The sequence below is a fragment of the Neofelis nebulosa genome, chromosome 1 (assembly GCF_028018385.1).
Source record: "Neofelis nebulosa isolate mNeoNeb1 chromosome 1, mNeoNeb1.pri, whole genome shotgun sequence".
NCBI classification, from domain to species: Eukaryota; Metazoa; Chordata; class Mammalia; order Carnivora; family Felidae; genus Neofelis; species Neofelis nebulosa.
In genome coordinates, this window is record NC_080782.1 from 70952343 (window position 1) to 70967140 (window position 14798).

At 34.5% G+C, this 14798-nt stretch overlaps 1 protein-coding gene across 6 annotated transcripts in view; it reads right to left on the reverse strand.

Annotated features, from left to right (window-relative positions):
* Nucleotides 1-14798, reverse strand: part of FER (FER tyrosine kinase) — a 440848-nt gene that overhangs the window by 288298 nt on the left and 137752 nt on the right. Inside the window, exon 1 of one of the 6 annotated variants that reach the window (XM_058725360.1) lies at nt 1435-1587. The exons of the other annotated variants lie outside the window; for them this stretch is intronic. Within the exon in view, the coding sequence (XP_058581343.1) occupies nt 1435-1572 (138 nt within the window). The 5' untranslated portion in view covers nt 1573-1587. Of the gene's footprint in view, nt 1-1434; nt 1588-14798 lie in introns of those variants that run through there. 6 annotated transcript variants of the gene reach the window in all.

The following is a 14798-nucleotide window of genomic DNA, read 5'->3' on the forward strand; positions in this document are numbered from 1 at the left end:
AGGTAAACTATTAGAGTTATGGGTGAATACAAAGAAAAGAAAAATGAATAGAAATTAAGAGAATTAAAAACAATTTCAGAAACAAGAAATAAAGAGCATAAAATTGTTTTAAACAAATGACATATAAAAAATAAACATATAAATACACAAAAATATCAAATAAGGGTCATAAAAAATATATACACAGTATCTGGAAACGAAGAATAAAAAGGAAGCAAGACATTCCTTCAAAGCTATAGAAAGTTAGAGTTACATAAGTCACTAGCTAGCTGTGAGTCATTAATTATCTTAGGCTTCAAAGACATTTTTATATATAAAATGACAGATTGGACCAGATGATACCAATGGATTCTATATCTTCTAATATTTTTATTACTCTACAAATCAAGGTAACACAAAACTTAGAAATGTAAGGAGTGACTCTTAAACTTATGAATAGTACTTACTCAATGATTACAGGACACTAATATTTAGAACATCATAACTTAAATGTTGAGTTTGGTGACAATAAAACAACAATTATATATCTATACAACTCTCAATAAATATAAGAAAAAATGTATGAAGGTATATAATCATTGAGTACTCTTAACATTTTCCATTCTCATTTGAAGGCCAGAATTTGTTTTTCCTAACATAGTGAATCTGGGAGAATGAGAGCCTAAAATATACGGGTAAACTATTTTTAATTAAGGAATCTGGAGGATGTAGGCAATTAAGTTTCAACTGCAAAATAATGTGTAAATATAATGCTTTACTAATGTAATACTTTTAAGGTAGGACTCCATTCCTATTATTCATAGAATTATATGTTATACATTAAAATATTAAGAAATTAGTGTTCCAGGTTACTAAATTAAGCAAGCATAGGAATTGATTATAAAATTAACATTGAACTATATAGTTATATGTCATAGTGAAAAGCTTCATCTTGTACTGTCACCAATTTTTTATTATTTATCAAGAAAAATATTATATCCACTTCCTCACAGAAACTGAAAATATGAAGGTAAAACTGCACTCACCAGCTGTTAAAAAACTGAAATGTGGAAAACAAAAATCTTAATACCCTCACAGAGTTTAAATTGAACAATGCTTCTCCTCAGATATTGCACAAAGGTACACTTTTTTTTTCCCCGTCCCATGTTTTGGCGTAGTAGAAAGCACATATTTTTCCCAAATGTGAGGGGTGAATAAAGAAAATAAATAAAATTAAAGAGAAATAGAAAACAAGCGACTTTCGCTTTTTTAATGGGCTCGTTTGGGATCAAGTGATAGTATTCCTTCGAAAGAATTTTGACACGATCATACTCAGCAATCAGGAAAACTTACTCTTCCCATTTGAAGAGGCAGCTTAAAGTGAAGGATTTGCTGGACTCTTAGATGATTTCTGCATCCTGACTAAAGTATGCCTGAGACAGCCTTCCCCCTTACCTGATCTCTTTTGGCTTCTGATGTGGAAGGAGAGGAACTCTCAAAGCTGTGCCTTAAAGCACAATTTTTACAGGACTCGGAGACACAACCAGGCTCCAGCCTATTCTCACAATACACACATGTATTTTTCTTCTCCATCTCAAATCTTAGCAAGAGCTGCTGATGGTGGGCCCACAGAAATCAATTTGTCCACAGACCTTCCTGTCAGAGCCAAATGCAAGATAGAAGAGACATAAATCTGGATCTCCTATTTGATACTACCTCCCCCTGTTGGCATGGAAGTATACCCCTCAGTTCTGAACAAGAGGAATGGATACATCCGACAACTGTTACTGTCCAGCAATGAAGAGAAAATCCTCATGCGTTAAGATCTATTATTTAAGAAACAGATCTATTTTCCAATTGTTTGTTTTTTGTGTTTTTTTTTTTAATAAGTAGTTTCCTTCCTATACAACCTGAATAAGTATTTCTGCTTCAGGAACTTGGATCTTGAGATCTCTGAAAATAAACCAAATTTTTAAGCACTTCTTAAAACAACACCGTGCAAACAGCTGTGCTACAAAGCTCTTCTTAATCCAGGGCTTTTTAATTAATTATTTCTTAAGTAAGAAAAAAAGTAAAAGCAAGAAAAACCTACTATACAAAGTCTTACTCAGTAAAACTTTCCTGGGTTCACAGCTCTGTCATAACATCTCCTCCTTTAAGCCCTTAGCCTTCCTTTCTAAGCCAATGTAATTTAAAAATAAATAAAAAGAATAAAATTTACCTCTTTGTATAATTTACTCTATTTTTCTATTTTAAATATACCCACATTTTGATTTCGTTGTTCATAACAATTCACCTTTCAATCATGTCCATCAGGGGAAAGTTGTATTTTATATTCTGAGAATCCTCTAAAATGTTGCATTTAACAAATAATAATAGATAACATGGGATAGAGAGCTTCTTATGAGCCAGGCATTGTTCTAAACATTTTAGGTGGATTATCTCATTTAATCACGTACAATAATCCTATGTGACAGGTTATATTACAAGCCCCAGTTTACAGATGAGAAAACTGAGGCACAGAAAGCTTGGTGGCAGACTTGCCATGGTTACACGGCCAGTAAGTGGCTAACCCACAATTCAAACCCAAGCAACTCTGCTCCAGAATCCATGCAATTAACCATTATATTATGTTATTTAAGCTAGTTCCCTGTTCCACCTCACCATAAGTATTCTATTGCCAAGAAAGAGTCTCAAAGGATGTATTAGCAACTCATTAATTTTGTCTTTCTGCCAAAGGGTTGATATACTCAACAATACACACCAATTCTCAATATTCTTTCCTTGGTCTCATTTTTCCCCTAGATCATTTTAAACCTAATTCAGATTTTTACATATACGAACTTACTTATATACTTATATTTTCCTACCTTTATCTCTTATTTCCTGTTTGGTCTGATTCATTTACTCTTTCAATATTCATTTAGCATTTTCTAGGTACCTGACACATAAATTCACAGGCTCATAAAAATAAAATTTAAATCTAGAAACAATCTTGTAGATAAAAAAAAAATCAGAACTGATGTTTACACTCAAGGAATATAAAATCTATGGTAGCTAGATTTCTTGCTTCTTGGTCTAGCCCAGAGAAAAGCTAACTCAGGTATGTCTCCTGTGATCATCTAATACCCATTAGTTTTGCTTTTCAGAATAGAAAATTTTAATGTCATCTAGATATCTCACCAGGCAATCTTCCAGGTCACTTATAAAGATAACAAACACAGTGGATGTTGTATTAATGTCCTAGGGCTGCTATAACGAAGTACCATAAACTGGGCTTAAGACAACAGAAATTTATTTTCTCACAGATCTAGAGCTCAGTGTCTGAAATCCAAGTGTCATCAGGAACCATGCTCCCTCCAAACTTTCTGGGGGAAGACCCCTCCTTGCATCTCATAGCTTCTGGTAGCTGCAGGCAACCCTTTGCTTATGGCAGCATAACTCCAATCTCTGCCTCTGTCTTTACATGGCTTTTATTCCCTGTAGGTCAGTCTCTCTTCTCTTATTGAGACACCAGTTGTATTGGATTACAGACTACTCTGATGACCTCATCTTAATTTCATTACATCTATAAGTCCTGTCATCTTTACAGGTACTGGGTATTAGGATTTTAACATCTCTTTTTGCAGGACACAATTCAACCCATAATAGATGTGGTTATTCATTGCTGAGGCACCTTGATCTTTAATTTTTCCTAAATACATATTTACTCTTACGCTTTGATTTCTGACCCTTTTCTTGGGGTCAGCATATTTCCCATCCAATGGTGACTTACTAGTCATCTCTGGTAAAGAGCATTGTCAGTCTTTTAAAAAACCTAAGTTTATGCCCTATTATCTTCATATACAAGAACTCTAAGAACAATCAGTCAGGCATGATTTCTTCCTTAGAAAATGTTCTCTTTCCCCTAGGAGATTATTTTAATATTTGATGAATCTATTTGTTATTATGGGTTCTAAGAGCTTGCCAGTACTCAAAAAATATTTACAGACCCTGTTCTATGTGCCAAGTTCTGCACAAAGCTAAGGAAATAGCAGTAAACAAAATTAAAATGCTTGTCTTGTTGGAGCTACGGTTTGGGAAGCTGGCAGGGCTTATAGGGGAAGAAAATAGATACTAAAAACATACACACATAAACAAACACCATGAGTAAATGAGTTACTACATATAAACGCACATATTAAAGTAATTGATGCATAGAAATGCTTAGAAGAATCCTACTATATAGTAAATGTTAGCCAACAAAATAGGAGGAGGAGGAGGAGGAGGAGGAGGAGGAGGAGGAGGAGTAAAGACACTAGAAGTAAGTGCTACGTAAGAAGTGAAAAGGGGCAATAGGATAAATATTGATGGCAGGGGTAGACAGATAAGAACAGAACCCGTTAGAGCTACAGCAGTGAGACGTATCTCGAAGGAATGATATTTAAGGTGAAATGATGGAAAGAAGACAGCCAGTCATATGAAAAACTGGTGAAAGAATATTAAAGAGAGAGAAAACAGAAAGGCCCTGAGATGAGAAGACGTTTGGCAAGTGAGGGGCAACATGGTCAGAAAGGCTACAATGTGGGAGATGAGATGGAGGCAGGCTATACTGGAAGGAGACAGGTAGGGACCAGAACACACAGTTTAGGCGATGATAAGAAATGCAAATTCTATGTTAGTTACCAAGGGAAGCCACTGGAGGGTCGTAAGCAGGAGATAGATAAGATCACATTGAGATGACTCTAGTTACTATATAGAAAAGAAAATGGAGGAAGGGCAAGGGAACCGTTAGCAGGTAGTCCAGGCCACAATTTATGCTGTTTTTTTATTAGGATGATCACAGTGGAGACGCTGACAGGAGGTGGGATTTGGGTTTTATTTTGGAGGTGGCAGCAAGAGAACTTGCTGATGGAGTGGATGTGAGATTTGAGAAAAAGTGAACACAAAGGTGATTCCCAAGATTTTGGCATGAGCAGCTGATTACAGGTGATACCATTTACTAAGAAGTGGAAACCTATGAAAGTGGCACATTTTGAGCAGTTAAATTTGAGATTATCAGTCCAATTACTGAATGAAATTATCAAATTCTAAGTGAGTCCATACTAATGAAGTTCACTTTAAGCATGTCTTATTCGTGCACATGAATGGTCATCATGATATAACAAAGAATTCATTATGATACCAATAACTAAGCATTATTTTTGCATATTTAAGAACTATGTTACAGGGTGATGACTTCTGGTAGGCATGTTAAAAATAGAAAACTTTCACATATACATTTCAAAACGATACGCATTTATTTAATTTTTAAAACAGAAAGTGAAAAATATCCCAATTTCAGAAATTTGGTTTCTCTGACACTGAGCTCCACCTGCTGGTAATTTCTTAGCTTTAGGTCTGGTAATGTCTTATCTTTAAGTATTATATTATGAAAAAGAATTACAATATGTTAAAGTGAAATATAGCCTCCAACCTAAATATACTGAAAAAACTCACTTAGGAGATATCATGCTAACTTATCCTTTCCTTATAGCTATTTATTGAGTTTAATTACATGCCAGGCACTCTGCTAATTTATACAAACATTATCTCATTAATTTCCAAAATAATTCTGTGAAGTTTCTATGACTTGCCACATTTTACCTATAAGGAAACTGAGCTCAGAAGGATTGCATAACTTTGCCTGTGGTCATATATTTAATATCAAAGAGAGGATTTGAACTGATTTGTCTCTGACTACAAGTCACTGTTCAGATAGAATTTAGGTTACACTGTCCGAAAATTTTGAGTTTGAATCTGTCACTCTGATTCTGAACAAATTGCTTAACCTCTTTAAGCTTCAATATTCTCATATGAAATGTAGGAATAGCACCTTCCCTACAGTATTATTTGCCAATAACAATATTTTGTGTCTAGCACACAGCTCCTTTTAGTAATTTTCCTTAAATGACATATTAGAGGCTTTACACTGCCAACCATTAATGACCCGAATCAGGTGACTTTTGATCTTTTGAAAACTTTTAAATTTTGAATTGCAATAAATTTTTATCATATTGTTTAGAAAACTACTCCCTCTGGAGGACCCCGGTGGCTCAGTAGGTTGAATATCTGACTTTGGCTCAGGTCATGATCTCACGGTTTGTGAGTTGGAGCCCCTCATCAGGCTTGCTGGTGTCAGCGCAGAGCCCACTTCAGATCCTCTGTCCCCCTCTCTCTCTGTCCCTTCCCTACTCATACTCTCTCTCAAAAATAAACAAATAAATAAATAAATAAATAAATAAATAAATAAATAAATAAATAGTAAAATAATAATAAAATAAACCTTAAAAAAAAAGAAACAAAGGGAAAAAGAAAACAACTCCCTCCAAAATGGAATACGTTTCATATAATAGATTTGTAGCCCTCTTTAACTACCTATCTTTAAAGTCTACACAAAGAGTGACCATAGCTAAACCCAACAAAAGAAATTACAAAGTGAAATTAAGGTGGAAAACAGTATGACATTAATAAATACAGTATATCATAAAAATTGCAAGCAAAAGTTGAAGTTTGACACTGATAACTTCCCTTTAATCATCAGTAATATTTTTTAATCATAACAGGAAATAAGGTTTGAATAATTTTATGAGGGTTATATTTTCACAAACATATACAAATTACCTTCATATATAAAACATTTCCAAAAACTTTCAAAGAACAGGCTTTCAATTTTTTTTAAAAAATCAGCTAATAAATTTACTAGTAAATTCTTCTGATCTTACACATTCACCTTCAAACAAATACTTCTTGGATGAAACCAGTGTATAAACAGCTGTATTCTTAGACCCCCACAGAACTGATTTCGGTGTTATGGCCTCCATCTCCACTGAGGGATTCTAGATTCTGCAAGAGATGGTGTTATGAATCTCCCTCCTGCATTAGCTGTGGTGATACTGTCAAGGGCACTGTCACTGAGAAGTCAGTGTTAAAGCCTCCAGTAGGAAATTCTATTAGAGCTAAACACAATGAAAAGCTGTGCTTCCCCTTCAATGTGACATGCTTTCTTTTATTTAAGAGTAAGTGTTATATGACTTAATCTCCTTTTTCATTTTGGCCTTTGGGAAGCTTAGAGACAAAATAATAGCTCAAATGTAGTAACTACATGCTATGATCTATATAGTCTTTCTCCCAGTCTTGATAACGTGTTACAACCTCTATTTTTCCTGGTTCTGATTTTAGTTTCTGTTTATATTTTGCTGAATTTTGTTAGCATTAGCTACCTCAAATACTCAGGGGACTGAGGCAGAAAATGAATGAATGAGTGAATGAACACAAGCACATAAATGAGCAAATATAAATCTATACGAAAAGCCTTGTAACCTGCCATTTACACATTTCCAGAGCTAACAGACTTTTCTCCTAACAATTTAAGACATAAACCTGATAACCTATAATTGGTGACATCATGCTCCCTGCCATTTTAACTCCCCTACACTTGGTCATTCTAATGGGCTGCCTTTTTTATTTAAAAAAAATTTTTTTTTAAAGGCTCTTTTTTGTTTGTTTGTTTTTCAGAGAAAAAGACATTAATCCCAAGCAGGCTCCATGCTCAGTGCAGAACCCAACTCCACAATCCTCAGCTCAAGAGCGGAGCCAAAATCAAGAGTTGGATTCCCAACCCACTGAGCCACCCAGGTACCCCTGGGCTGCTTTTCTCAGAAAGGATACTGCTGAACCTTAAAGCTTTAGCTCTTTTTCAATTCCTGCCAATCAGTTGAAGAGCTATGAAGAAAACTGGAAGGACACAGAAAGACTCCCTCATGTTCTTTGGTTTTTATCATTTGAATCCCAAATCATGTTGTACTACTGCTAAAAGTCAAAGCTGTCCCTGACTTTGACCTTGGGAGCTGGTAAAGATGCAACATCCCTAAAGATCACCCAAGAAACCTATCAGGAAAGGCAGACACAAATTAAATTAGGTTTCAAATTCTTAAGGAGAACAAAAGACCAGTGTTGTTTCACAGTATGTCTAGCCCATTTTGGTTTTACTTCTCATAAACCAAATATCTTAGGTATTTGCACAATTTGCTCCATCACTTTAAAAGTATGGTATATCTTTCAGAATAGAAATAATTCCCTAGCACTATTTTTCAATTATAATAAGGAATCACTAAATTAAAAGGAGACCTCTAAATTGTATGCTATCATAAGATGCTACAAAGTACATAGGTATTCCCTTGGTGAGTGCAATAGCTAGTGAAAAGTCAAAATCAACATGTTTGAATAGTATATCTATACCATTAGTCTCTAAAATAAAAAAAAAAGAAACCTCATCACTTTCATTATTATCAAAATAGACTGGCAAAGAGCCTTTCTGATTAAGTACATGTTTAATAAAAGATGGTATAAAATATTCATTGTATCATATTAAAAAGACCACCTGATCAAAATATAGAAGCCCATGTTCAATTAATTTTTTTTAGTTTTAAGTTTAGAAACTAAATCCTTGAAAACATGATCAATTATGATATGAAATTGATTACAGTTACAAAAAGTCTACATAATTCTAGTATGCACAAAGGGAGGACAAAAAGCGATCTAAGAGTTTTCAAGATTATTTGAATTTCATCTATATTCTCTAACCATGAGTGGATGTGATAAGAGTTATCTAGCAAATTTTTTTCTAATAGTACACTTGCACTGAAGACTAATAAATGCCAAAGACTATGAATATTTTATAATAAAACTGAAAAAGCTCACAATATCAAAAAGTATAGATATCTGTAATAATTAAACATTGCTAACATAAGCTCTATCTAAATAACTGTGACATAATAGCAAATTGAAGTAACTATATGTATAATGAAAATCTATACTCATCCATACCTTCTATCCACAAATGCCATAATAAATTATGATATTTCAGATTTCTGTTGGGAGGGACTACATTATTAAAGTAAACATCAAAATGTTCCACTGTAACATTTTCCTCTTAAATACCACCCAATAAAAGCATTTGGTAATGAATAACTTAATTTAGTGTTAATCAAATAACTAGATAGAAACCAATTTTCTTAAGTTAGTATAATTTGGCTCTTGACTTAAAACTTGAAAATATGAGAATGAATTTTACTAAGTATCTGAACCACAAATTGTATCCATTGATAGACTTCACTGAACTATTTTTTTTTTTAATGTTTCTTTATTTTTGAGAGAGAGACAGAGAGTGTGAGCAGGGGAGGGGCAGAGAGAGAGGGAGACACACAATCCAAAGCAGGCTCCAGGCTCTGAGCTGTCAGCACAGACAAGGAGATCATGACCTGAGCTCAGACGCTTAACCAACTGAGCCACCCAGGCGCCCCAGATTTTACTGAACTATTTAAAGGAAAAACTTTGACACACTTAAGTTAGCTTGCTTCAATATTTTTATTTTATTTTAAATTCATGTGCTCTCCTCTGTCAGCTGTTTTTTCCTAGTCCCTTTCTCTTTCAACTTTGACCTACCTCTTATTTCTGTATTTTCTTTTGTCTCTTCAGTTCTTTACCTTTCATGTTCTTCACCTCTATTCAGCTTCTTCCCCTCATCTGTTTCTCATTTCTGTTCTCCCCTCATCAGATCTCTCTTTTTTTCCTTTCTTGATTATTCCTTAACAGCCTTAGAGACAAAGGATGGAGGGAAACAGGAATTTCCTCCAAAATCAAGTTTTAATTAGAAGAGCCTAAATTATCCCCTTTTCAAAAACAAAAAAAAAAAAACAAAAAAAAAAACTCCTTTGTGGGATAAGAACAATGATCTGGCTCCCTAGAGACTGGATCTAATATGTAAAAAATAAAAGAAAAAAGAACACAAATCATTTGAACTGCCAGAGTTTCAGTACCTTCTGTCTATTTGGAACAACGAAGATTCTAGTGACTATCAGATTAATTAAATTTCTCAAAAGACAACTAAAGCTTTTTCTTACCAAGTGGGATCCCACTGGATTCTGCCAGACCTTCAATCTCTACCAATCCTGTTCTTAGTCCTTTGGCCACTGACTTCTGAAACTAGCCACCCTTCATAATCTATAGCCTACTTCATTTCCATTACCTCCCCAAGTTACCCACCTTCTCCATATCCTTCTTGCCCTTGCTAAGCCCATTTGTTTTCACCTGTAGCCCCCTCACATTCCTGGCTATAAGAAGTCAGTTCTCCTTTCCAACATTTTAAGAACTTTCCTTAGCATTCTCTGTTCTATTTTTTGTCCACATACTTTTCTCAACCTAAAGCACTTTCGAAAAGGGAAGAGCCAGGCTTAGACAAAATTATGAAATAGACTAAATTCATGTTCAGCAATCTCTAACTTTCCTTTCAAATCCCACACCCAGTCACTAGGCTGCCTGTGTTAGAATGCACTACCCACTTTTCAAGGTGACTCCCACTTTCTTCAGCTCTCTAAGCCCCTGATTTGAGGTACATATTAATATCTGGCAATGCTTAATAGGCTACTTTTCCAAGAGGCATTCAGAATTTAAAAGAGTTTAAGGCAACATCCTTTTCCCAATAGTCCTCAAGCGAACTTTTTTCAACCCAAGAGACTTGAAAGACACAACATTTTCTCAACAAACATAGTTAACTACAGCCTGTTAAGAAAAGAGAAAGGAAGGGAGGGAGGTGTATAGTCCCAGAAGAAATATCATTATATGGGAAGGGAATGGGTGACAGGGAGATAAAAGGATGGCCTGTGTAACTTAAGCACTCTCCCTCCTTCCAAGTAATTCTGAAAAGACAGCCATAAACAGCCTAACACAGAGACAAAAACTAACATATACATATAGATTTGAGCATGTTTTCATATTGGTCCCATGCTAAATTGGAACAATATTTTTCTGAAATATTTGGTTGAAGTACAAGATGTATACAACAGGGTATACAAATCAAAGTGTACAGTTTATGAATTTTTCAGATTGAAAAGGTCCCTGTAACCAGAACACAGATCAAAAAACAAGTCATTTTTGTATTCCAGAAGCCTTCTGTATGCCTTTCAGTCACCCACCCCCCACCCCAACAAGGATAACCACTATCCTAAATTCTAATATCATCGATTAGTGTGGCCTATTTTTGAACTCCAGATAAATGAAATCACAAAATACATATTGTCTGGTATCTTTCACTCGATATTAAGTTTTTAAGATTCATCCATACTGCTATATGTAGTTTTAATTTGCTCATTCTTATTACTGCAGAATATTACACTGGGTAAATATTCTACTACTTATCTATTCTACTGTTGACATTTGGCAGCTTCCAGTTTGAGTCTATTATAAATAGTGCTCCTGTGAATATTCTTGTACATGACTTTTGGGTAATATATGCATTCATTTCTATTGGATCTATGCCCAGGAGTCGATGTACTGGGATACAGGGTGTATGCATGTCTGTTTTTAGTAGGTATTGCCAAATAGTTTTTCTAAATGGTTGTAGTGACTAAGATATTATTGAGGACATAATGCATGTTGGCCCTGCTTAAATGATTCAAAATACTAAATTTTTTGCCTTCACCAATCTACAAGTGATAAATACACTAGCCAAGGCTATTTCTCTGCATTCTTTCCTTTCCATCAGTGTTATAAAGAATTTATTACTTTCTAAAACATATTCTGGAATAATTTGCCCCTCTACATTATGTGAGTAGGTGTTTTGTTCGGTTTCATGCTTATATACCAAAATATGCAAAGACAGAGCCCAGCATTTTTCTAAAAACTGGAATCTAACCGCTGATAGTTTCATTTTACAACATCAAGCATATTGAAGAAAAGTTTATGCATCTACTCTTTGCCAGGTACTGTGTTAAGCACCAGCATCTCTAATTACTAAAGAGAAAATAATTATAAGAGATGAAGTATTTATAACAACAGCATAAATGAAGCCAGGGCATTTTCACTCTCAATGCTATAATCTACTGGCCTCTCAGACACTCGCCCTCATTTACTGAGGTCTTTGCAATACCTAACATTATCATGAATTTTTATGCCCAAAGTCTCAAAGTTCTTTGGATGCCTTCATCTCCAACGATGCTTATTCGTGCTTACCTTCAGCATCATTCTACCATTCCTAACTTGGGACTTAGCAAAGAGAATTGCTGCATCTGTGTGATTTCAGACCACACTTGATAGCTTCTTATAAACTCTTACTACCTTCTCCAACAACTTGTTCTTTAACTAGATTAATACAATCACCCCCTGAACTGCCCCCAAGATTTTTCTCTCAGGCCTTCACATCTTATATCTTCATTTCTTTTTCTGTTCTTCCTTCCATGGAGGTGGTTATGACCAGTGTCCATTCTGATTGGTCAGAGTCCACAGTTGGGACCAAACAACATAAGGCCTTTAGGCAGGCCATTTAGAGACACTGGTTTTTAGACTAAAAGTCATAAGAAGTCATTAAAGCCATTCTGAGGGGCTCAATATAACCAGATTTGCTCTTGTTTGAAACTTTAAGAGATGACTTTGGAGTATGGAGAACAGGTTGGAAGGAGGCCATTCTGGATAGTGACAGGCAAATTAAATAAATCATTATTTTCTAATTGCATTTCTTAATCATTATTTTCATTATTAGTGGAGTTGAAATTTTTTCCCATATTTTTATTAAACTTTATATTTTCTCTATTATGAATTTCTTATTGATATTCTTTTCCCACTTATAATAGGTACTTTACTATTTTATAAACCAATTTAGGTGACTCACTTCTACATTTAAAAAAATTAATCCTTGGGGCGCCTGGGTGGCGCAGTCGGTTAAGCATCCGACTTCAGCCAGGTCATGATCTCGCGGTCCGTGAGTTCGAGCCCCGCGTCAGGCTCTGGGCTGATGGCTCAGAGCCTGGAGCCTGTTTCCGATTCTGTGTCTCCCTCTCTCTCTGCCCCTCCCCCGTTCATGCTCTGTCTCTCTCTGTCCCAAAAAAAAAAAAAAAAAAAGTTGAGAAAAAAATTAATCCTTTGCCATATTTGCAGCACAAATTCCCAGTTTTTACTCAGATTTTTAATTCAGTTTGTTTTCCAACACAGAAAAATGTTCACTCATATTTTGTGCCTTTATTTTTTTAATCTGAGTAATGCATTTGAAATTTATTTTTTATGTGGTATGACCTTAAGATCTAAATCGGTACCTATCAAATGTATAGAATAATTTTGTTCACCTTAAATACTCATATTCTTATATTAGCATCCTATATAAATAGGAGCTTCTTTGGGCTATTCTTCTCCATTAGTCTATCTGAATAATCTTATTTCTTAACTATGCTGTTTTATTTTTCTTTTAAATTTACTTATTTATTTTGAGAAAGAGAGAGAGACAGAGAGCAAGCAAGTGAGAGCCAAGGAAGAGGGGCAGAGAGAGAGAATCCATACAGGCTCTGTGCTATCAGTGCGGAGCCCAACTCGGGGCTCAAACCATGAAATGATGACCTGAGCCAAAACTAAGACTTGGATGCTTAACCAACTGAGCTACCCAGGCGCCCCTTAACTATGCAGTTTTAAACAATGTAACCTCCTAGTTGTTCAAATGTTATCATCAGTATTACAGTATTAATTCAAGTTTAAAATGAAGGCAGATCAAAGGATCTAAATTTGTTTATATTCTTCTTGTAGCCTCCATGAAGCCTCTACCACATAGTAAAATACTTAAGTGTAAATCATTCTTTCTTACTGAATTGTTTCTCCTTCCAAGGATTAAGTGACTTTTAAGCAACTTTAAAACCTTACCTGGTAGAATTAGACTCTAAAAGATCTCTAGATATATTCTGACAGAGAAACCTTTCCTAATCTAAGATCTTATCATTCACCTGGGATTTGCAAAGTAAACCGATGATTTTAAAAATTAACAGTTGGGTCTTAATGTTTGAAATACTGACACTATAAACAATTTTCTGCAGAAGAGCATATTAAAAAAAATTATTAGGATTTAAAATTCTTTCATTAGGCACCAAATGAATCAATAAATAATAATATTCACATATTCTCTTTATAAAATCCTTCAATTAAAGTTAAAAAATTAATGTCATAAAATAATTTTCAATATTTACAACAAAAGACTTCAGAGATAAATACAAATCTTTCTCTACATACAAGATCAAACTTCTGCTCACAATTCAAGCTAAAAAATAACAACATTCTCATACATAATTTTAAGATAAATGTTATTCAGCTTAAAAATAAGTAGAAAATAAATTGTAGAGTCTGTAATAATTTTTTCAGGATAACAGAAATTAAATTATTTAAAAATTTTTAAAATAATGTCCTGAACATGTGATGCAATGGCTTATATGCCAAGTACTTGCTTTTTAATTGATTTATTTTCAATGGGTGTAAAAACAAACACAAAACTATAGTATAGGACAAAGGGAAGAACTGTATTCATTCATAAATGGAAATTTTTAGCAATTTTATTATTCATAATTATTATGACAAATCGGTCATGTAACTAAATAGCCTTTTTCTTCAGATAATTAAATTTTCTTGTGTTTTCAAACAATGTATTTGCATTAAGTGTTTATTTAATTTTTGAGACAGAGAGAAAGTGTGAGCTGAGGAGGAGGGCAGAGAGAGAGAGAGGGAGAGGGAATCCCAAGGAGGTTTTGCACTGTCAGTGCAGACACATGCGAGAGATCATGACCTGAACCAAAACCAAGAGTGGGACGCTTAACTGGGACACTTAACCGTCTGAGCCACCCAGGTGTCCCTGTTTTTTGTTTTTTATTTTTGTTTTTTTTAACTAACAAAGAATGAATGCCAGTTAGGTAAACAGTTAATCTGGCGGGTGTGTGTAGGGGGAATCACAGGAAGAAAATCTAATTAGTTTGAGAATAATAATGAAATTGTTG